The 23,795-nt window shown below is 45.2% G+C and overlaps 2 protein-coding genes across 2 annotated transcripts; both read left to right on the top strand.

Annotated features, from left to right (window-relative positions):
• The first annotated feature begins 385 nt into the window (after positions 1-385).
• On the top strand, positions 386-9,649 carry LOC136632094 (arylacetamide deacetylase-like 4). Its single transcript, XM_066606715.1, has 4 exons — positions 386-653; positions 5,213-5,438; positions 6,893-6,956; positions 8,634-9,649. The coding sequence occupies exons 1-4, from the start codon at positions 477-479 to the stop codon at positions 9,406-9,408; spliced, it is 1,242 nt and encodes a 413-aa protein (XP_066462812.1). The 5' UTR covers positions 386-476; the 3' UTR covers positions 9,409-9,649.
• Positions 9,650-12,306: 2,657 nt separating this feature from the next.
• Positions 12,307-23,292, top strand: CFAP107 (cilia and flagella associated protein 107). Its single transcript, XM_066606716.1, has 4 exons — positions 12,307-12,499; positions 19,479-19,592; positions 21,807-21,981; positions 22,923-23,292. The coding sequence occupies exons 1-4, from the start codon at positions 12,389-12,391 to the stop codon at positions 23,204-23,206; spliced, it is 684 nt and encodes a 227-aa protein (XP_066462813.1). The 5' UTR covers positions 12,307-12,388; the 3' UTR covers positions 23,207-23,292.
• The last annotated feature ends 503 nt before the right edge of the window (positions 23,293-23,795 follow it).

Consider the following 23,795-nt stretch of genomic DNA (forward strand, 5'->3'; position numbering starts at 1 on the left):
ACCTGAGTGCTGTATTGTCGCGGAATGAACGATGCTTTTTTGCGTTGGCGTACTTTACTGCACTTTTTGCACCCACAAGTCATGCTCATTTGTGCAGCAAACAAGATGCACCGATTAAAGTGGCTAATTAGTCTTAACGAGCTTCAGATGTTTTATTCTTCCAGTGGAATTACGCAGCATTTTACGCATCTCCTAGTGTATATTGCGCGCCCCCTATTGACTTCTATGGGGACCTTTTGTGCGCAAGTACATAGAAAAATAGAGCTTGCTCACATGCAGAAGCCTGATCATCTGGTTGACCCGCAGGACTCCCAGTATGAGACCTTCCCACGGTGCACGCAGCATTCTCCCGTCTCTCCTCCAGGACGCTGACTGCCACTCCCACATCTCACTGCAAGGGACAAGAAGAACAGGAAATACCCAAATGTCACTTCAAAGTCAGTGCGGGCTGCACTGAGTCCCTGGCAGCAGCAGCCATGGGCATAGCGTTGGTGTTGGCGGTGATCTCTGGCGCCATGTTCATAGGGTTATGCTTTTTGCTGGTGGTGGGCGTCATATATTTCGAATTTTCCAACTCAGAAATCCCACCAGGAGTTGCGGATCCCATGAAGCTTCGGATCATTCATTGCGTCATGATTGGCGTTGCTGTAGTGGTAAGTACCCATGTATATGATGCCTGTGCAACCTATAGCCGCTGCTGAACTACAAGTCTCAGCTTACTGTACGGACCGAAAGACGGGAATCATGCCTTATAGTGCTATCCCGTAGGAAACCTGAGCTGCCGTGGAATCTCTTTTGCGCAGCTGTTGTATTGTATACTATCGCTCTGAGCCATAGGGCAGGTTCACACGAGCGGAATGTAATAGCGTATCACAAGCGCGTAATACGCGGCGAATGGAGTCAATGAAAGTAGATTGATTCACTGTTCCATTCGTATAATAAGCGTGCAAAAAAGAATGCAGCATGTTCTATGTTACTGCGTATTACGTGAGATGGAGACCTATTGTCTATGGGTGTGTAATAAATTAAATTGCGTATGTGCCGCGTTTATACGCTAAGTGGCAAAGTGGGAAATTAAAAAAAAGTTAGACTGTGCAGAAAATCATTACCATATGGCAGACAAATTGCTGCTGTACCCGGTGATAGGCCATCCAACACAGTGGTGGAGCGCTGCATTATAAGCGCCGCGTTTTACGCACGCGCTCCCGTGAGCCCGCCTTAAGCGTTGCCTCCAGCTGTATAATTTTGACTTTTGCTCACAATTAATTACTGTCCTGTTCCTAGTTAAAATGTAAGTTTATGGAAATCACTCGGGGCGGATGCGCACGTTTCAGTACAACGTATTTGCGCTATGAGCGAGGTTGACTTGCACGCATGTCTGCCTGTTGTTGTACTGTGCTTTTTAGAGCACGCAGGGCCTGTTGCGCCACCCCGCTCCCGCCCTGATTTAAAAAGCTATTTAGCCCAATGAGATCCAGATGCGTTCTTTTTTTCATGGAGTTGCGCAGCGTATCGCACACTGGGCGCACATTTGCGCACCTCCCATAGATTCTATGGGGACCTCTGCTGCAAAAATCCGTACAAAATAGAGCATGTTGCAGTTTTTGTATATGTGCCGAAAAAGGAAATGTGAATAAACCATTGAAATCAATGGCTTCTATTATCTACGTATCGCACACGCAATTTTAGTGTTGCGCAAATACGCCCGTGTGAAGCTGACGTTAAACAGAGCCTATGGATCTGGGGATGTGGACAACACAAATCGCAATTTTGCCACGGCTTCCTCGCAGCAAAATCGCAATTGCCAGTGTGAAGAAGCCCTAATAGCCTAATTAAAATGAATGGGAGCTGTGCCTCCTATTACTCTTCCAACTCCTCACTGCGGTCGGTGCTGGAAGTGTAATAGAAGGCATCACTCCCCTTGATTTCGATGAAGTGATGCCTTCTTCTTCACTTCCGGCTCTAACACCAATGCAAATGTTTGGCCCCGCTGCACTGGCAGTCTGATCAGCATGGATCCCGAGCGGCGGACCTCTGCTGATCAACTATTGATGACCAATCCTGAGAATAGGTTCCCAACAGTAAGGACTGCGTCACACGAGACATAGAACCCATTGATTCCCTAAACACAGAGAATAGAACCCATTGATTTCAATGGGTTTGTTCTTATAAGCGCGTTTTGCGTGCACAAATAAAAATAAGAGCTGCTTTATTTTCCTGCATTTTGTGCAGCGGAACTGCCATAGAAGTCTATGGGAGGTGCGCGAAACGCAAGTGGAAGAGTGTGAAATTGCGCAAAAAAAATTCTTAAAAAGCCATTTAATTCTAAAGAAAGGTTGTGTCACGCGCGTACAAACTGGCCTGCATGTGCAAAGATTAAAGTTATATGCGCAAACATGTACGCAAAACGCTGATTATGTTGTTCTCCAAATCTCGTCCATAAGCAAATACTCTGCACTGCGGCGGGCGTAGTCGTGCATGGTTTTGCGTGCGCAAAATTTCTGTGCACAATATGCAGAGAATAGAACCCATTAATGTCAATGGAATCGTTCTCATGGGTGTGTTTTCCGTGTGCCTTTCCTCGTTAGGCTGCGCAATTCCTTGAAAAAAGAACACATCTGGACCTCATTAGGCTAATTAGTCTTCTAATCCATGGAAGGGGTGTGTCGCACACGCATGCGAACTGGCCCTGTGAGCACAAAACGTACAGTACTATGTGCAGACACACGCGCAAATTAACCCCATCAAGCTCATTCCCGTATTTACACAGCCGAGAGCGAGTTGAGCCCGCGATTCTCAGATGCGACTTGCATCCTACAGAACACGGACACTGCACATTTGCATGCACTATTCTCTTGCGAGACTCTCACAACAATACGACGAGCTGCGACTTTTCTGTCGCTCATATAAACAATGGAGTCTATTCTTCTGCGTCTCACAAAACTAGTGCGAGAATATCGGCCATGTGAATACGGCCTTACTTCTGTAATGTAGTGTAGGACTGGCCCACCAGAGTACAGGAAGACCGTATGATGGGACCAGCATCTGCCATAAGAACGGCCCCAAAGGTCCGGCAGACATTCGCCTCGTTTGGAGGTTTCTGTGGAGCCAGTCACTTGCAGAATATATTTTCAACATGTCAAGTTTTGGACACTTTGCAGAGTGAGAATCTGAGGGTCCAAGCTCATGAAGGCCGGGCTCACACGAGATGGTCGGAAGACCTGCAAGTGATCGCCGAAGTGAATTGCATATGATCACGTATGCATGCGTTCAGAGGCGTAACTTAAAGCTCCTGGGCCCCAATGCAAAACCTGTAACAGGGCCCCCAACTATAATGCTTTATTCATAGTACTGGGCTCCCCATATGGAGAGGAGAGGCCTTATGGGCCCCCTAAGGGTCGTGGGCCCGGGTGCAACTGCATCCCCGCCATCCAATATAGTTACGCCAGTGCATGTGGTTCTCCGCACGGATGTATGTTTAAGGACAGTGTATCGTCGGCTCCGAAGGGAATGACACAAGAAAGTAGCCCAATCCCCTGGAAACTCCCTTCTATCACTCATGCGACATTCCCTTGTGCTGTTGTGGTGGGAGCTGCTCTGAGAGCCTTCAGAACGGGATACGGCTCTCTAGGCTCGGCTAGTTTATACTACTTCTTTTGGAAGTAGTATAAAGCACTTAAATAAAAAAAAAACCACTTCTTCTTATGGAGGAAGAGCCCAGAAGAGTAAGCAGACAGGAGGTTGCAGTCAGTCTGATTGGTGTGTTGCTGCTCGGACTCCGTTCTGCATTGTCTGCCCACAAATTTCTTTATACCATTGTTATCTGGTCTCCTTGCATACGAATCCATGCGCAATGTAATTGCATATACCCTGGGGATCGGACGCATCAATGGCGCTCATAATCGCGGAATCTGCAGTAAAATAGAGCATGCTGCAATTTTTCTTCTGAATCTGCAAATCCTCCGCAAAACGGCAAAAGTCCATACATTTCAATGCCAGCATATTATCACATTGTCCGCACGGATGGCGATCATGCAATCTGCAATTCAAATCCATTCACAGAACTCCAAACATCGTTATCTACTGTATGTTCGGTCTACATGAGCCATGCTATTTTTGTCTTCTTCTTCCAGTACAATCAGGTTGTATGAAACTAAACTGGAAAAGCGTGTAGTGAAGAGTATGGAACTCGCTGACTAAGCATTAATTAGTGGCTTCGTTTGCATTACTATCAGGGGTGTAGCTATAGTGATGGCAGGGACTATCCTCATGTATAGGAACCCATTTAAATCAATGGGTTCTATTCTGTTGTGCTTTTCACAAGCATGAAGAAATCAGATTTAAGGCTTCTTTACACGGACGTATTTGCGTGCATAAAATCTATACGCGCAATAAGCAGAGCATAGGACCCCTTGATGTCACGGGGTTCTTTCACGTGAACCATTTTAAATTGCGCACATTTCAAAAATATAGGACCTGTTTTTAGCTTTTACGTATTTACGCAGCATAGCTCCCCATAGATCTATGAGAGTTGCGCAAATGCGCATCATGTTGCGCAATTCTGTGAAAAATAGAACACATTTGGACCTCATTAGGCTAAATTGCCTGTTAAATCATGACGGGGATGGAAGGATGTCAGTCAGGCATATGAACAGCCCTGTGTGCGCAAAAAAGTACTATTTAAAAACACACGTGCAAATCACCCTAGTTCACTGCGCAAATACAGCGCGCTGAGGCAAGCATATTTTTGCATTGCCTTGTCTGAAGAAGCCCTTAACCCTTTGCAATCCAATTTTAGATTTAGGGTTTCCTAGGGGGCTTTCTTTCTGCCATTATACAGTGGCACCATCTGCTGGCTAGAGCCAATACTGTGGTATGGGACATGCTGGAGAGGCCCCCGACAACAGAATGGCCTGTAATAAACAGTAAGAATACCCTGCTGCACATCTTCTGACATCAGAGCTGTACAGCCTTCAATCAGAATGTCTTCAGACGTCAGACAGTGGATTCGAAAGGGTTAATCTTGCACCTTTTTTTGAATCCCCCCTACATTTCAGCATAGAAAAGTAGCGGATGAGTTCCTTGGTAGATGTCATCTGATTTGGTCTAATGATTTTAGTGGGTTTTTTTTCATTTTGAAGCCGTCTAAGACTTGGGACAATAATACCTAAAACACATTCTTTAAAAAGAATTTTGCCTTTTTATTACATAGGGGAAGATCCTCCAGAACTTGTTCATCTGCAACCAGCTCGCCTTCACCCGCTTCATCAGAGATAAACTTCTGGCCAGGAAGTTGGGAGAAGACCCCAAACTCCTTATTAAAGACCTGACGTTCGAAGGCATTCCGGTGAGAGTTTACCAGCCTAGGTCGCCATCTGCTGGCGGGAGAAAAGGAGTCGTGTTCTTTCACGGTGGAGGATGGATGTTCGGGAGCATTGGTAAGGAAATTCATTCTGATACGATAAAGATATCAAATACTACGGTGTGACGTCTGGTCAGCTGAGATGGAAGCTCTGGTGCTTAACCCCTTAATGACACGGCCTATTTTGGGCTTCAGGACGCAACGATTTTTGGTGGATTTTCTTCTCCATTTTTCAAAAGTCATAATTTTTTTTATTTTTCCGTCAACGCGGCCAAATACAGGCTTGTTTTTGCGTGGCGAACTGTAGTTTTTACCGGTGTCATTTTTGGGTACATAGACTATATTGTAAAACTTTTTTTTTTTTAAATGATAACAGGGAGAGAAAACGCATCGATTCTGCCATAGATTTTTTTTTTACAGCGTTAATCATGCAGCATAAATAAGACAATCCAGTTTTTCTGCGGGTCGGTACGGTTACGATACCAAAATTGTTACATTTTTTTTAGGTTTTTCAACTTTTCTGCAATAAAAACCCTTTTTTTGGAAATCTTTTTTTTTTTTTTTTCTAAATCGCTGCATTTAAAGTCCTGTAACTTTTTTATTTTTTGAGGTACGGAGCTCTCTGAGGGCTTATTTTTTAAGAGACGAGCTGTGGTTTTTATTGGTACCATTTTGGGGTACATATGGCTTTTTTGATCATTTTTATTGCGTTTCTAGTGAGGCAAAATACTAAACATTAGCATTTTGCCTCAGTTTTTTAGCGTTTTTTTTAACGCTTTTTTCCGTGCACAGTCAAAAGCATGTGCAGCTTGTACGTTTCGTTACGGACGCGACAAAACCAAATATGTGGGGTTTTAATTTTTTTTTACCTTTTTTATGCAAATTTGAGAAAAAGTATAAAAAAGGGGGTTTTTAACTTTTTTTTACATTTTTTTAAAATTCATTTGTTTAATCTTTTTTTTTTTTTACAACATTTGTGTCCCTCTGGGGGACTTTGACCACAGTACTGCCCATCGCTGTGATAAGGCACGGCAGGGTTACTGCCCTGCCATGCCTTATCACTTAAACAGCGATAATAGGCATTGGCAATACAGGACGCCAGTGTCTGGCGTCCTGTTGCCATGGCGACAGCCCGGGCTCTCACGATAACATCGCAAAGACAGCCGAAGACACACAGGGAGCACGCTTCCTCTGTGAACTCTTTCCCTGCTGCAATCTACTTAGATCGCAGCAGGGAAGGGGTTAACAGCGGGGGGCGCATCTCCGATGCCCCCACGCTTTTGCAGCGGGATGCCAGCTGTGACTGACAGCCGGCTCCAGCTGCGGGATAGCGCGGGATCATATGTGATCTCGCGCTATCCCCAGGACTTAAGTTTACGCCCTGCTGCGGGAAGTACCCCGCTCCCAGGATGTAAACTTACGCCCTGGAGCGGGAAGCGGTTAATATCTGGTGACTTTACCTTTTCTGAATTGGCAGTAAATTGCTTTAACCCAGCGTGATTCATATCATCTATTTCACCTATTGCTCAGATTCCTATGATGTCTTATGTCGCTACATCTCTAGAGGAACAGAAGCAGTGGTCGTCTCCGTTGGGTAAGTCCTCGACTATGGGACTTCATTTCACTGACTTTCTACCAGTGACCCGTTATCATCCTCTGTAGTGTTATCATGTTGTCCAACTATAATAAAGAACAAAAGATAACATTCCTTGTCTCACATGCAAGTTCATGTCAAAGATTATAATTAAGGCCCACCCCCTTTCCCAGAAACAGCTCCACTCTTGTTCAGTGGCAGTATCTGGTATTGCAACTCAGCCCTATTCAAAAAGTTTCTGAAAAAAAGGAAACTTTTTTTGTTATGTCAAACGAGTTTTAAAGACTACGGACACCTTTGGGGTAGGTTTTGTTAACTAAAGCTCTGTTCACATCTGCGCTAAAGGCTGTTTGGAACCACCAGGACCGATCCGGCTGGATGAAAAACCCTGCATGCAGGATTTTCCATCAGGTAACATGCCGGACAGGATGACAGGAACCAAATGGACCCCATTATAGTTAATGGGATGCACTCAGTTCCGTCACAAAACAGAACCCTTCGGCCAGGGGAGTCCGTTTTTCTTCTTTCACAACAGAACGCAGATGAACTGAGACTTAAAGAGGTTTCCAGGATCATAAAAATCTGTCTGTTCACTCCTATAAACAGCATCACACCTGTCCACAGGTGGTGTCTGGTATTGCAGCTCAGTGCCATTCACTTCAATGGAGTGGAGCTACAATTTCAGACACATCCCGTGGACAGATATTGAGCTATTTCTGGAAGGAAGCAGCCATGTTTTTTTAATACTGTACAACTTATTTAAGCCAGGAATGAAGTACATTACATGCAGCTGTTCATCTGTGCTGAGCCTCCGATTCACCAGTTTCAGCCCTGTTTTCGGCCGTCCGAGACGGCAGACGCAGTCTTCAGACTACCTAATCCCCACAATGTATTGGTAGTGTTAGACTACCAATGCATTATACCTGCTCTCTGATTGGCTAAGACTGTTCACATGATCAGTGCTGGAAAATCAGGGAGTGTTCAGAGAGTGCATTAGGTAGTTACCTTGAACAGGGTTCATACCACCAGAGAAGAACAATTGCAGGCAATGTACTCTTCTCCCCCTCTAGTCCTAGAACAGAATTTTGTCCTGAAACCGGAGGATCTCCTTAAGCGATGTACCTATATAACTTCCTTTTATATACAGCGATTTCATAACTAACATATATGTTAGTTATGTAATCAAATGACTAAAGAGGTTGTGCCAATTAATGAAATAATCCCCTATTCACAGCATAAAGGATAACTTTATGATTGTTGAGGGTCTGACCATTGGGACCCCCACCAATCCTGAGAACAGGAACCCTAAGGTCCCTACATGAATGAAGCAGAGGTCTGCCACTGCTCCATTCATTTCAATAGGAGCACCGGAAATTACAGAGCATTTATATTTGGCAATTCTTGACACCCCCATTGATGTGAATGAAGTAGCGACACACGTTGGCTCCGCCATTCTCGGAATCAGTAGGGGTCTCAGCAGTTAGATCTCCACCAATCATAAAGTTAGCTCTACCCTGTGAATGGGGATAACTTTATAACTTGGCACAACCCACTTAAATTATCATAAATGTTCCACCCTTGCATGGTGGTTGTAGCGGCCCAAATTGATTCCAGATGCCAATATTACGTTTGTCTTAAGTGCAATTAATATTCTATGTATATATGTCTGTTGTTTAGGTACCGCCTGGCACCAGAACACAGATACCCTGCAGCATTTGATGATTGTCTTAATGCCACAATCTACTTCCTGAAGACTGCCAACGAATATGGTGTAGACCCTTCCTCCGTGATAATCAGTGGAGACAGTGCTGGAGGTAATCTCACAGCTGCCATTTGTCAAGTCCTTGTGGACAAAACAGATCTTCCAAAGCCCCTAGCCCAGGTGCTGATTTACCCGGCGGTCCAAGCTATTGATTTCCACCTGCCATCCTATATACAAAACAGAGCAGTGCCCATTCTGTACAGAGAACGAGCCGTGTTCTACATGATAAACTATATAGAAGGCAACCTGGAAATGATGGAAGAAGTTGTAGAGGGAGACCATGTTCCAGTTGATTTGAAGTTGAAGTTTAAGAAATGGTTGGGTCCGGAAAATATTCCTGATGAGTTCAAGGTGCGGGGTTATAAGCCTCGTGTAATGGGCTCACATGCTGAGGATGTCTATGAAGCCCACAAGCAAGTATTCGAGCCTCGCTTGTCTCCATTGTTGGCCGAGGACACTGTCATTCGTCTTCTCCCTAAAGCATACATTCTAACATGCGAGTTTGACGTCTTACGTGATGATGGAATACTTTATAAGAAACGTCTGGAGGACAACGGAGTCCCAGTTACGTGGTTTCATCTTAAAGATGGCTTCCATGGAATAATTAGCTTTTTTGACAATGGAAAACTCTCATTTGAGTCTGGAAAACTGGCTGTTGATAACATTGTAAATTTCATTATTGATGTTTGACATTTCTGTTCCACCAACATCCACTCTTGGACACCATGGGTGGTTGGCTTACCATACTGACTTCAGTGGCAGATTGGATACGTCCAGTTTTCAATGACTTTCAACCATGGGATATTAACTCAGAGCAATGCAAGACAAAACGGAAACCTTTTCATTCATTAAGAGAATGATGACTTTTTAAAGCTAAATGTTAAAATGTGTAATAAAGATAATTAAAAATAAATGGTTAATGATTGACAACTCTTGTCATTAACGTCTTGGGTGCCTCATAAGTCTTGTTTTTACATCTCTTGACCCGAGCCTGTAGCAAAATCTACAATAACTTTTTGCTTTGAAAGCATACAATTCTTTAAAGGGGTAGTCTCACTTCTGGCTGTTTTACTGCAGGAAACAGACAGCTCTGTACTTTGCACAATGGCCCAGGTTGGTACTGCAGGCTGAGTCTTACTGAAGTGAATGGGACTCAGCTAAGAAGTGGGACAACCCCTGTAACATGTAAGGCTAGTGATCCCCCAACACCTTTAAATAACTGCAGCTGGACTTTTATTTGACTGAAAGCTATTCCACTGATTCCCCTAAGCACATAAACTCTGGTTTTGGCTAAGCGCTCATGTGTTTCGTGGAGAAAGTCAGACCCCTCTGTCAGTAACTTATTCCCATGGGAGTATAAGGATCTGGTGATGAAATTAAATGTGCCTGATCCCTCTTTCTCCCAATGTCATCTGTCGGAGAAAGTTGAGAGGCCCCTGTACACATTCACCAGTCGTCTGGTTCGGCCGAAATGGGCGGGTTCAGTTAATTCAAGTCTATAAAGAGGTTGTCCAGGACTCTTGCTACACCTCAGGATAAGGGTGCATTCACACGAACGTATATCGGCTTGGTTTTCATGCCGAGCTGATATACGTCGTCCTCATCTGCAGGGGGGGGGGAGGCTGGAAGAGCCAGGAGCAGGAACTGAGCTCCCGCCCCCCCCCCCCCTCTGCCTCCTCTCCCCCCCTCTGCACTATTTGCAATGGGGAGAGGCTTGAGTAGTTTGCCTTAGCAAGTATGCTCGCTGATCTCTAGTCATCAATGGTTGATCAACTGAGGTCCACTGCTCAGGACCCCAGCCGATCATCTGATCGGGCACCCACTGTTAGCACTGCAATACACAAGGGTTGGATCAGAAGCAGTTGGCTTTGACCCCTGTGTAGTGGCTGCTCCTTGTAATTTCTCTGCTTCCTTTCCGACCCCTGTGTATTGCGGCTCTGACAGCAAGCACCCGATCAGTTGATGGGCTGGGGTACCAAGCTGATCAACTATTGATAAACTTGATGTATTTGTGTGGAAAACCCTATTTTGGATGAATATACTTCTATGGAATGAGTTAGAGATCTCCCTTGCATTGCATTGCGCTGCTGTGTCATTTGGACATCAGAATGGGTTTCCATGGATGTACCCCTTCGCCGACTGCAAATCCTGAAGAACTGAAACACAAAACATTAGAAGTTGCAGAACTTTTTACGCTTTTATTTTATTATGATGGAATGCGCTGTATGAGAGTAGACAGAAAGGGTCCAGAATAGGGGTGTAGCTATAGGGGGTACAGAGGTAGCACTCACTATCGGGCCCTGGATCATTAGGCCAAAAACACTTCTGCCATATAAGAAGACACCAGTATTATAAATGGCACATGGTAAGGAGGGGACCCAGTTACAGATTCCGCAGCACGATTCCACAACATAAATAGACACACTGCGGATTCATAGCGGAAAATATCCGCACCATGCGAAGGGAATTTTTTTTAAATATGTTGTTTTTCAAAAGTAGTGGCAATACATTATATATAGTAGCAAGCGGGGTACACTTGCCTGCGGATCGTTGACCTCTCTTATATGGAAATGGCGCACCACACGTAGAAACTGCTCAGGAGATGTGGATTTCTTTATCTGGCCCCTGCCAGCCTTTATTTTTACAGCACATCATATAACAACAAAATACACAGTCCATGTGAGCACCCCACCTGGGTGTGGAGTTTAGGGTTGTCTTCCCTGTCAAACTCCTGGTCTGCACTAGACCCTGGGCTAGCAGCCCTTGCAGCTCCATGAACCTGGCTCTTTCTCACAGCCAACGTCTCTCTCAACTTGGGTGTGAGTCCAGGGTTGTCGTCCCTGTCGGACTCTGGCCTTTGCTAGGCCACCAGCCTGCAGCACCTCAGCTCTGCTGCGCTGGACCTCTCCCCCTCTCTCCATTCTGGCAGGAACTGATCCTTTTCTAGTTCCTGCTCCACCCCTTTTTGTTACCCTTCGCACCAGAAGTCCTGTCTGCAGCCCCCTACAGGCCCTTCTGTGTACTGCACTACTACAATATATATATATATATATATATATATATATATATATATATATATATACGCATATATATATTTGGTATCGTCCTGGTACTGATCCTCAAAGTAAAGTTAAGTTATTTTTGCTGCAGTGTGTATGGCGTAAAATCAAGACAACCCTCCCACACCCCCACAAAATGGCACAACTCTGTTTTTAAAAAAAATTTAATTCCACTTAAAAATTCTAAAAGTGGTTCAGTACGTTATATGTTATAGTTCTTCAGTACTTTAAATAGTACTACTAAAAAATACAATTTGTCTGCAAAAAAAAACTCCAGACCGGTACAGAAAAATTAGAAAACAGTTATGATTTTCTTTAAAAGTGGGACAGAGAAAAAAATGAGAAAACAATAAAGGTTTTTCATGCTGAAGGGGTTAACCCCCCCCCCCCTCTGTGTATTATCACTGTGTACACTAGAATGCGAGACCAAATGTTGAGAGGCGGATACATGGGGCACAATGGATCTGCTGGATGTCTGCAGTGAATGGAGCTGAGCTGTCATTGTGGTTTCCATGGCAGCAGTAAACATTCTGACTCTAGAATGAACAGTGAGATGTGATCTCCCGGAGACGAGACGGCCAGACGTCACACAGGAGAGATCCCGTCTCGCTATGGCTGCATATTCCGACTGTGCCAAGAAGTTGTCGCTGCCGGGATGGCGGATAGAACAGAGATACGCCAACAAAGTGCTGATTGGAAACTGGGTGGAGGAGAGGAAGAAGGTATGGTGCTTCCCATGTGTCAGCGGCGTCAAGGTTGGGACAAGGGGGTCAACTTTTAAAAGGTCCGTGTGCAAGTACCCTCACGCCGGCTTCACATGGGCATATAAACACACGTAAAAAATGTACGCACGTAATACGCACAGAATAGAATAAGTTGATATTAATGGGCTCGTTCACATGTCCGTATATTGCATACAGTTCGTTCCTGCGAAAAAAATAAAACGCAGCATACTCTATTTTCCTGCACATTTGTGCACCAAAGGTCCCCATAGAAGTTAATGGGAGGTGTGCAAATGCGCGCAATACACAAGCAGATATGTTATACGCCGCGTAATTTCTTTGGGAAGAAAACATATCTTGAACTCAGACTAATTAGCCATTGCAATCGCTCCGTCTTTGTTTGCAGAGCACAAATGAACATGTCCTGTGGGCGGAAAAAGTACAGTACAATACGCCGATGCGCGCACAAAGTCCCATTCATTCCACAAATACGTAGCGCTCAGCCGCGCGCAAATACTCATAAGCTCGTGTGAAGGCGGCCGAAATTTTGCAAACTATGCAAAGGGATTAACCATTTACAGGACAATTTTTTTTTTAAGTGGCCGGAATTTTTTTTAACAAAAGTGGTAAAATTTAGTCCACTAAAAACAATTGAAAGATAGTGTTCCCATTTGGTGAACATTGGCATGTAAAAGGTTAATTTACAGAGCGATTCCTCTCTCGCACTGAGATTGGATTTAGACGATCGCATATCGGCTCGGTTTTCACACCGAGCCGATATACGTCGTCCTCGTGTGCAGGGGGGGGGGGGAGAATGGAAGAGCCAGGAGCAGGAACTGAGCTCCCGCCCCCTCTCTGCCTCCTCTCCACCCCCTCTCCGCCCCTCTGCACTATTTACAATGAAAGAAGGCGGGGTGGGAATTAGCTCCGCCCCCATCCCGCCTCTCCCCATTGCAAATAGTGCAGAGGGGCGGAGAGGAGGCAGAGAGGGGGTGGGAGCTCAGTTCCTGCTCCTGGCTCTTCCAGCCTACCCCCTTGCAGAGAGAGACGACGTATATCGGCTGGGCGTGAAAACCGAGCCGATATGCGATTGTCTAAATCCAATCTCAGTGCGAGAGAGGAATCGCTCTGTAAATGGGAATTCTGTGTGCACCCACAGCATGGGTGGCTCCCTGGAACCCACCGGCGGTACATAAATATATCCCATTGCAGTGCCCATCACAGCTGATGTAATGTCGTGCTTAATGCAGGTGGGCTTCGGCCCACACTGCATGCCCCAGTCAGACTGGGGTTCTTTAGAAGTGGAAACAGATGCATTTACAACTCCCTGTGGACCCACAGCATGGGTGGGTGCCAGGAAGCCACCGGCGGTACATAAATATATCCCATTGCATTGCCCAACACAGCTGAGGTAGTAATGTCATGTTTAATGCAGGTGGGCTTCGGCCCACACTGCATGCCCCAGTCAGACTGGGGTTCTTTAGAAGTGAAAACAGATGCATTTACAACTCCCTGTGGACCCACAGCATGGGTGGCTCCCTGGAACCCACCGGCGGTACATAAATATATCCCATTGCATTGCCCAACACAGCTGAGGTAGTAATGTCGTGCTTAATGCAGGTGGGCTTCGGCCCACACTGCATGCCCCAGTCAGACTGGGGTTCTTTAGAAGTGGAAACAGATGCATTTACAACTCCCTGTGGACCCACAGCATGGGTGGGTGCCAGGAAGCCACCGGCGGTACATAAATACATCCCATTGCATTGCCCAACACAGCTGAGGTAGTAATGTCATGCTTAATGCAGGTGGGCTTCGGCCCACACTGCATGCCCCAGTCAGACTGGGGTTCTTTAGAAGTGGAAACAGATGCATTTACAACTCCCTGTGGACCCACAGCATGGGTGGGTGCCAGGAAGCCACCGGCGGTACATAAAAATATCCCATTGCATTGCCCATCACAGCTGAGGTAGTAATGTCATGTTTAATGCAGGTGGGCTTCGGCCCACACTGCATGCCCCAGTCAGACTGGGGTTCTTTAGAAGTGGAAACAGATGCATTTACAACTCCCTGTGGACCCACAGCACGGGTGGCTCCCTGGAACCCACCGGCGGTACATAAATATATCCCATTGCATTGCCCAACACAGCTGATGTAACGTCAGCTGTAATGCAGGTGGGCTAAAAATTAATTTGATTACACTGTAGGCGAGGGCCCACAAAAATTGCTGTATCAACAGTACTAATGTACATCAGAAAAATTGCCCATGCCCAACCAAGAGGGCAGGTGAAACCCATTAATCGCTTTGGTTAATGTGGCTTAATTGGTAACTAGGCCAGGAGGCAGCCCAGTTAAAATAAAAATTGGTTGAGGTGAAAGTTTCAACGCTTTAATGAGCATTGAAACGTATAAAAATTGTTTAGAAAAATTATATGACTGAGCCTTGTGGGCCTAAGAAAAATTGCCCGTTCGGCGTGATTATGTGAGGTTTCAGGAGGAGGAGCAGGCGGAGGAGGAGGAATATTATACACAGATTGATGAAGCAGAAAGGTCCCCGTTTTTGATGGTGATAGAGAACGATGCTTCCATCCGCGGGTGCAGCCTACCTATTGCTTAGGTATCGCTGCTGTCCGCTGGTGGAGAAGAGAAGTCTGGGGAAATCCAGGCTTTGTTCATCTTGATGAGTGTTAGCCTGTCGGCACTGTCGGTTGACAGGCGGGTACGCTTATCTGTGATGATTCCCCCAGCCGCACTAAACACCCTCTCTGACAAGACGCTAGCCGCAGGACAAGCAAGCACCTCCAGGGCATACAGCGCTAGTTCAGGCCATGTGTCCAGCTTCGACACCCAGTAGTTGTAGGGGGCAGAGGCGTCACTGAGGACGGTCGTGCGATCGGCTACGTACTCCCTCACCATCCTTTTACAGTGCTCCCGCCGACTAAGCCGTGACTGGGGAGCGGTGACACAGTCTTGCTGGGGAGCCATAAAGCAGTCAAGGGCCTTAAAGAGTTTTGCCCTGGCTGTGCTGTACATGCTGCCTGATCTCCGCGCCTCCCCTGCTACCTGGCCCTCGGAACTGCGCCTTCGGCCACTAGCAGTGTCGTATGGGAATTTTACCATCAGTTTGTCTGCCAGGGTCCTGTGGTATAGCAACACTCTCGAACCCCTTTCCTCTTCGGGTATGAGAGTGGAAAGGTTCTCCTTATACCGTGGGTCGAGCAGTGTGTACACCCAGTAATCCGTAGTGGCCAGAATGCGTGTAACGCGAGGGTCACGAGAAAGGCATCCTAACAAGAAGTCAGCCATGTGTGCCAGGGTACCTGTATGCAACACATGACTGTCCTCACTAGGAAGATCACTTTCAGGATCCTCCTCCTCCTCCTCCTCCTCCTCCTCCTCAGGCCATACACGTTGAAAGGATGACAGGCCACCAGCATGTGTACCCTCACCAGTGGGCCAAGCTGTCTCTTCCCCCTCCTCCTCATCTTCCTCCTCCTCCTCACCGCGCTGAGATATAGACAGGAGGGTGCTCTGACTATCCAGCGACATACTGTCTTCCCCCGGCTCTGTTTCCGAGCGCAAAGCGTCTGCCTTTATGCTTTGCAGGGAACTTCTCAACAGGCATAGCAGAGGAATGGTGACGCTAATGATTGCAGCATCCCCGCTCACCACCTGGGTAGACTCCTCAAACTTTCCAAGGACCTGGCAGATGTCTGCCAACCAGGCCCACTCTTCTGTAAAGAATTGAGGAGGCTGACTCCCACTGCGCCGCCCATGTTGGAGTTGGTATTCCACTATAGCTCTACGCTGCTCATAGAGCCTGGCCAACATGTGGAGCGTAGAGTTCCACCGTGTGGGCACGTCGCACAGCAGTCGGTGCACTGGCAGATTAAACCGATGTTGCAGGGTGCGCAGGGTGGCAGCGTCCGTGTGGGACTTGCGGAAATGTGCGCAGAGCCGGCGCACCTTTCCGAGCAGGTCTGACAAGCGTGGGTAGCTTTTCAGAAAGCGCTGAACCACCAAATTAAAGACGTGGGCCAGGCATGGCACGTGCGTGAGGCTGCCAGAAAAGCGCGCTAACGTCTCAGAGATGAAAGTGAAAGTAACCCGAACATCGCGTGGTGCTCGTTACGAGTAACGAGCATCTCGAACACGCTAATACTCAAACGAGTATCAAGCTTGGACGAGTACGTTCGCTCATCTCTAATTGTTAGCCAAATCAGGAACAGTGTAGAGGTAGAACAGGGGCTGGATTGCAGGATCTGGGAACAAGGCTAAGGTCATGCAGGGGAGCTGTCCAAGGGCTGGATCGCTCAGAAGGGAAAAATGCCAACTGCAGTACAGGAGGTCCTAGGTTCGATTTCTGACAGGGTTGGTAGTAAAGGATGGGTCTATGATCCCTGGTATGGGGTAGCACAAACCCAAATAAAACAAAAAGTGTCCAGAGAGTCAGGGTAGGGAAAACAGTTCAACTCACTTTTACTTGTTCCAAAAGTGAAATGGTTCAACATGCAGCTGGTAAAGCACAATTCTTTACAATCCAATCAAAGTCCAGTCCTGATGGTGGTGGCTATAGCACTTGCTACTTTGCTGTTCCGCACTGCCTATTGTGGGTTTTCATCACAGCTCTGAAGTCTATAGCCTTTCTTTAGCTCCATACTGCGTTGTGTGGGTTTTTACCATAGCCCTGGATTGTGCAGCCTTCTTCATAAACCATCCGTAAAGTTGGCTGTGAGTGACTGATCCCTAAACCAGTTTAACTTGTTCACACTATACTGCTCTCTTTTAGTCTGGAACTGTAAACTTTTAGATCACTGCGACAACTTTTATAAATGTTGCTCCTCCCACCTGTATATTGCTGATTGGCTGTGACATGGGAAGCTAAAATACTGGGCTGTTTAATTCTCTCTGAACTGTACTCTGCTCAAGCCACCACCTTCATGGCATAGGGCAATAATAAAGTGCAAAATACATTTACAGAAATATAAAAAGTCTTTCAAATATATTAATTCTACCATGCAGTGACAAGTCCAGGTCATTACACATTGAGCAAGCCAACATGGTCTGTCCAGGGATACCAAAGAGCTTTATAGTGCCAAGCTAGGCCTTCTGCAGCTCCAACCATGGTGTAGTAGCCGATGCTTGTAATTGGAGGTTGGGATCTCATTAAAATCAATGAGAGTTGCATTTGCAGTTACAAGCACTGACCACTGTACAGGGGTCGGAGCTGTGGCTTCCACTCTAACCCCTGTGTATTGCAGTGCTATTTGAAGCCTGATCAGTTGATCCCGCTGCCTCTAGTAAGAGAGGCTAGTGTTTACATGCATGAAACCGATAGTGATTGACTGGGTGGAGAACTCTACCCCTCAGCCAGTAAAATTAACTTTATCTGCAGCAGTGTGCTTCTGGAATTTCATAGAACTGCAGGTCCCAGGAAGACAATGTGGCAGCAGCACCATTATCCTGGGTTCAAATCTGGCCAAAGACAACATCTGCATGGAGTTTGCACAGTCTCCCTCTCCAACTGTACATTGTGAACCCCCACAGGGACAGGCTCCAACATAAGTGATAACAATCTGTGTGCAGAGTATATATAAATGAGTAACACAAATAAAAAGCCTAAATGAAACAGTTTAGTACCATGAAAGATCTCTAGCAGCGGCATCAAACCACAAAGACTTGAAGGCTCCATCAGGAACTGTAATATATCCCAGTCCCCGTGCCTTTAAGTTTTGGAAAGAAAAGCCTGCGCCGCTTGTCCTCTAAATCCATGAGCAACATTTTCAGAGTCATACCCGGTAGGACATAAGCTACTAGTGGGATACAATAGGGGTCAGTACTGGAAGGGTCACCGTTACTAGTGGGGTACTAGTAATGGAAAAGGACTCGCGGATTTTAGTTAACTATTAACTTAACTGGAGCAACCTGTGTCAGGCAGCTGCTGCCAAGGCAAATAGGATCATGGGGTGCATCAAAAGAGGTCTAGGGGCACATGATGAGAACATTTTTCTTCCTCTTTACAAGTCACTGGTCAGACCACACATGGAATATTGTGGACAGTTTTGAGCACCAGTACTCAAGAAGGACTTAGAGCTTAAGCAGGTACAAACTACAGTAATAAACAGAATGGGCGGACTACAATACCCAGAGAGATTATCAAAATTGGGATGATTTAGTTTAGAAAAAAGATGAGGGGCGACCTAATAACTATGTATAATATATCAGGGGACAATACAGAGATCTCTCCCATGATCTATTTATACCAAGGACTGTGACAAGGGGACGCCCTCTACGTCTAGAGGAAAGAAGGTTTCTAAACCGACATAGAAGGGGGTTCTTTACTGTAAGAGCAGTGAAACTATGGAACTCTCTGCCTGAGGACGTGGTGATAGCGAACTCACTAAAAGAATTTAAGAAGTGCCTGTAAGTCTTTCTTGAGCGATACAATATTATATGTTATAATCATTAATAACTTCAGAAGGGTCGGTGATCCGGGAATTATTTTGAGTGCTAAATTGGAGTAGGGAAGCATTTTTTCCCCTTAAATGGGGAAAATTGGTTTCTATCTCATTAATGTTTTTTTTTTAAACCTTCCTCTGAATCAACATTGCCGGCTAATAGGCTGAACTGGATGGACATGTCTTTTTTCAGCCTAACATACTACGGTATGTTATTTAGAGAGGAAACTCAATTATTTTAATATACAGACCGTAATACCAGCTATGACCACAAGGTGGCAACATTCAATTAAAGAATTTGTGTCTGCACATGAATATATGAGGTCACCAGAGGATATTGTGCAGAGGATCATTAGTAAGTGTTATTATATCTTGGGGGCTAGAGGTGTTTAATGACATTAGAGCAGTACAATAGCAATCACATCAATAGACGTTCACCCATTGACAGTAAATAGTGTGCGCTATGTATATAATGTGTTCATGATCTCATTATAATACACATATTTGTATGTTCATTCCTTCAGTTTATGAGAAGCAATCTCCCAGCACCCAAGAGCTGCTATGAAAAAGACTTTGTGTGGTTCTCAGACAGTAAGCCGGACCGGATACAGAGGAGATATTACTTAAAAAGAATGGCGGTAAAAGAGTTCTTTCATATTGAAGACGAGTCTTCTGGATTATACTTGGTTTTTGTTGTGTTTAGCACTTGTTAAAGTAACACTCCAGCCACACTGATACTCTTGGGTTCTTCCAGTCTATTGGGTTGTGTATTTGCATCCAGTCCATCAGTTTTACTTAAATGGGATTTCTGGCACTATAAAAAAAGGCTTTAAATAAAGAAAAAATGTATGCTCTCCTGTTTCAGCAGCTCATTGTCCAGCAATCTTCGCCACTCAGAACCCAGAAGAAAATAGCAAGTTGTTGCAGGCCGTTCACTATGCATGCAAATAAGGAAGATGGAACAATACCTCTGCAGCGCCACCTATTGGATGGCAGCATTGGACCTGCCAAGCCAGAATCCATACTCATACAGCTGTTTCGGGGGTTTTACCCCTCATCAGTGTGCTGTAGGATTCTGGCTTGGCTAGTGAGAGGCCTTTGATGTGAGTCAGGAGGGGTATTGTCTCTCCTTAAGGAGAGCACCTAGGAGGTGAGTGGGGAGACATAAGGCATGCATGCTCCTCTGGGAAATATATGCAAATAAGGGAGATGGAACAATACCTCTGCAGTGCCACCTATTGGATGGCAGCATTCCTGCAAATCAATATCTAATCCTTTATACAGGTCTTTAGAACAATGATTTGGGATTGAAAACCAAGACAGAATTCATACACAGACAGCTGTTTTGGGAGTTTTGCCTTAAGGAGTGATGTTACCTCTCCTGACCCATGTCATAGGCCTCTCACTAGCCAAGACAGAATCCTACCGCACACTGAAAAGGGAAAAAAACAAAAAAACAGCTGTCTGTGTATGGATTCTGGCTTGATTTTCAATCCCCAATCATTGTTTTAAAGACCTGTCTAAAGGGTTGCAAATTGATTTGCAGGAATGCTGCCATCCAGTAGGTGGCGCTGCAGAGGTATTGTTCCATCTTCCTTATTTGCATAGATTTCCCAGATGAGCATAGATGGCCTTAGAAGTCTCCTCACACACCTTCTAGGTGCCCTCCTTTAGGAGAGATGGTACATTGTGCATGTTACTGCTCCGCCACTCACAGGCTTCCGCTTCAATTTTTCCTTGACTGCTGAAGCCTGTTATTAGCTGTGCACTTAGATGCACAGTGTACGACATGTAATTGCCCGATACTTCTTCCAGAGTCCATTGCTGGACGACGAACTGCTGGAGTAGGTGAGTATCCGTTTTTTCTTTATTCTTTCTTTATTCTACACCGTTTTTAAGTTGCACATTTTTTTTTACAGAAATCCTCTTTACCAGCTTTTACAGTTAATGACCTGTCCTCAGAATAGGTCATCAATAGTTGATTGGCAGAGGTCTACCGCTTTAGATCCCTGCCAGTCAACTGATCCCTAGACCCGCTGTCATTGCAGACAGTGCTGGAAGCAGATAGCGCTGTCGATATTGCAATTTCCCAGTTCGAATCCAATGGGAACTGTGCCTGTAGCATCAAACCTGGCCACTACAGTGGATAGGTCATCAATACCTAATATCAGTATTGAAGATGGGTCATCAATACCAATGATTAAGCATAGGTCATCAATACTAAACGTCCAGGAAAACTCCTTTGAATTACAGGTTTATGGTGCCCTCTAGTGTTAATATCATTTAATGGCATTACAGAGTATGTTACTAATTGTGCATGGTTTGGCCACTTTCTAAGAAGGCATTTAAACTTTCTAGGTGTCAAGTACATGCGAAAGCAGATGTTCTTTAAAGGGGTTGTCATCACAGACATGTAGTCTTTAAATGCCCTGTTAATCTATTCCTATATTATAGACCCTACAAACAGGACACCCCTCAGTTATATAGAGCTGCAGTCCAGTTATAAGTCATTTCTGAGCACAGACACGAGCGCAGCTCTACGGTGTGCAGAGGTAGCAGTTGTAACTTAGCCCGGTACCTGAAGGGACTCAAGGCCAGTTGGTCACGTAGGAAGACACCATATTACAAATGGTACATGGTGGATTATATATAGATTTTGCGATTTGGCCCGGGAGCATTGTGTTCTGTCTCTAGCTCCAGGAGACCATCATAGTCCATTGTAAATCTTGCACATTCAATCATTTCAATGTCTTACAATTCACCTACATTGTGACCTTCCTGTTGTAATTGCCGAGTCCTAAAATCTGAAAAAAAACAGTAAAACTATTGTATTTCCTTGTTTTGCATTCCAGGGTTTACTAGAACGTCATTTGCTATCACATCATGGAGAGCCGAGTTCTAGGCACTTAGTATCACAGTATGATGACCATTATATACGATGTGGCAACTCTACTTTGCCTCCTCTTCGGAGCTGGGATGGGAACAGCATGACTTGGGCTCCAGAGAAATCTGACTTTCCTTCCACAGGTTATATAAGGTTTTTTTGAATGTTCTTTTAAAGGATGTCAGAATATTAAATAACTAAATATAGCAAAAAGTAACATACTCCCCTTATAGATCTTGGGTCACAACGTCACGAGCTGCTCTCTAAATTCTGTGGGTTGCCCTTGGAAGCAGACAATGGTTAAAGGGGTTGTCCAGTTGTAAAATATTGATTGCCAATCCTCAAGATAGGTCATCAGCAGCAGATTGGTGGGAGCCTCTAGCCGAGGAATGCTTCTGATTAGCTGTTATATGGGTCGATGCACTCGCTCATCAGGAAGCAACGTACCCAATGCAATGACCATGCTTGGTATTGCAGGCTTAATTTGCATTAAAATAAATGGGAATTTGGCTTGCAGTACCAAGCCTGGCCACTGCAGTGGGAATGGAGCTGTCAGCTTTCTGCAGAATTCAGTTCAGTGCAATAACACACTAGCATGGAAATAAGCTGATCAGCAGGCTATCAAAACCAAAGACCACCACAGATCTACTACTGATCAGGGGCGTAACTATAGGGGATGCAGGAGATGCGGTTGCACCCGGGCCCAGGAGCCTTAGGGGGCCCACAAGGCCTCTCTTCTCCATATAGTAAGCCTAGTACTATGAATAAAGCATTCTAGTTGGGGTCCCTGTTACTGATTTTGCATTGGGGCCCAGAATCTTCAAGTTACGCTTCTGCTACTGATGACCTGTTCTGAGGCTAGACCATCAACAATTTACAACTGGACAACCCCTTTAAGCTTCACCCTGTTGTCACATGTAACCTACCATCTTAAATCCTTCACCTGAGCTCCCACAATGCACTGCTCCCCGTTGAACTCAAAATATATAGAAGAGCAGTTTTTGAAATTGAGTTTTCTAAATCATACAACAATCCAATTATGGTTCCTTGATGCATTTATTTTTATGAATTGTCTGTTCTTCAGATCCTCCAACCAATTTTGGTCTCCTGCAAGAAAAGCAAAAGCTCTGGAGGAACCAAGTCTCTGAAGAGCCGAGAAGCGTGTACTCTGCTTCATACAGACAACCACCACCCTCTGCCTTGAAGACCACCCGCTTTGGAGTAGCTCCTCGTGTCTTGTCCAGCACCATGCATCCACCCAATAATACCAACAAGGCTTTAGACTTTAAATGCCAAGCCTACCTTCAGGTTCCAGACAACCCAGTTGGAAGAACCAACAGCAACCTGATAATAAAGTCAACATCCTAAATGTAATTATTGGAAATCCTATTATCCCCCCGTCATTAACACATCGATGGATGAAGATCAATCTGACAATAAATTTCAAACACTAACTTGGTATGAAAAAGCGTTTTCTAGAATTACCTTTTTTTAATTGCAGTTAGGCCAATTTCACACGGCCAAGTGCCGTATTGGGCTGTGAAACTCGTTCTGATATCATGGTTGGGAACGCGCGATTTTCCCGCGAATGTGAGGCATTTTTGTGGCAAAAACACCTTGCATCGCTACAGAAAAGTAGCTGTCAGCCATGTTGGAGGATCGGCAAGTGTTTCCTATTGTTTTCAATAGGAAACCTCACATTGCACTTGCATGCACCTCACATGGGGTGCGATGCTTTTTTTTTTTTAGCCGCAACATTTAAAACAATGGGCGATGCACTCCGAGAAAATGTCCAAAGATAAGACATATTGCGATTTTTTTCACGCTAAGCGATGTGCAAAAAGAGACCGCTTGTGTATATGACGCCTTTATGATAACTTAAGTACTAATCTGCATTAAGTTTAAATTGTTCATTATTGTTATTTTATCAATGGACAATGAAACTTATATGTACTCA

This window comes from Eleutherodactylus coqui, chromosome 6 (genome assembly GCF_035609145.1).
Source record: "Eleutherodactylus coqui strain aEleCoq1 chromosome 6, aEleCoq1.hap1, whole genome shotgun sequence".
Classification (NCBI taxonomy): Eukaryota; Metazoa; Chordata; class Amphibia; order Anura; family Eleutherodactylidae; genus Eleutherodactylus; species Eleutherodactylus coqui.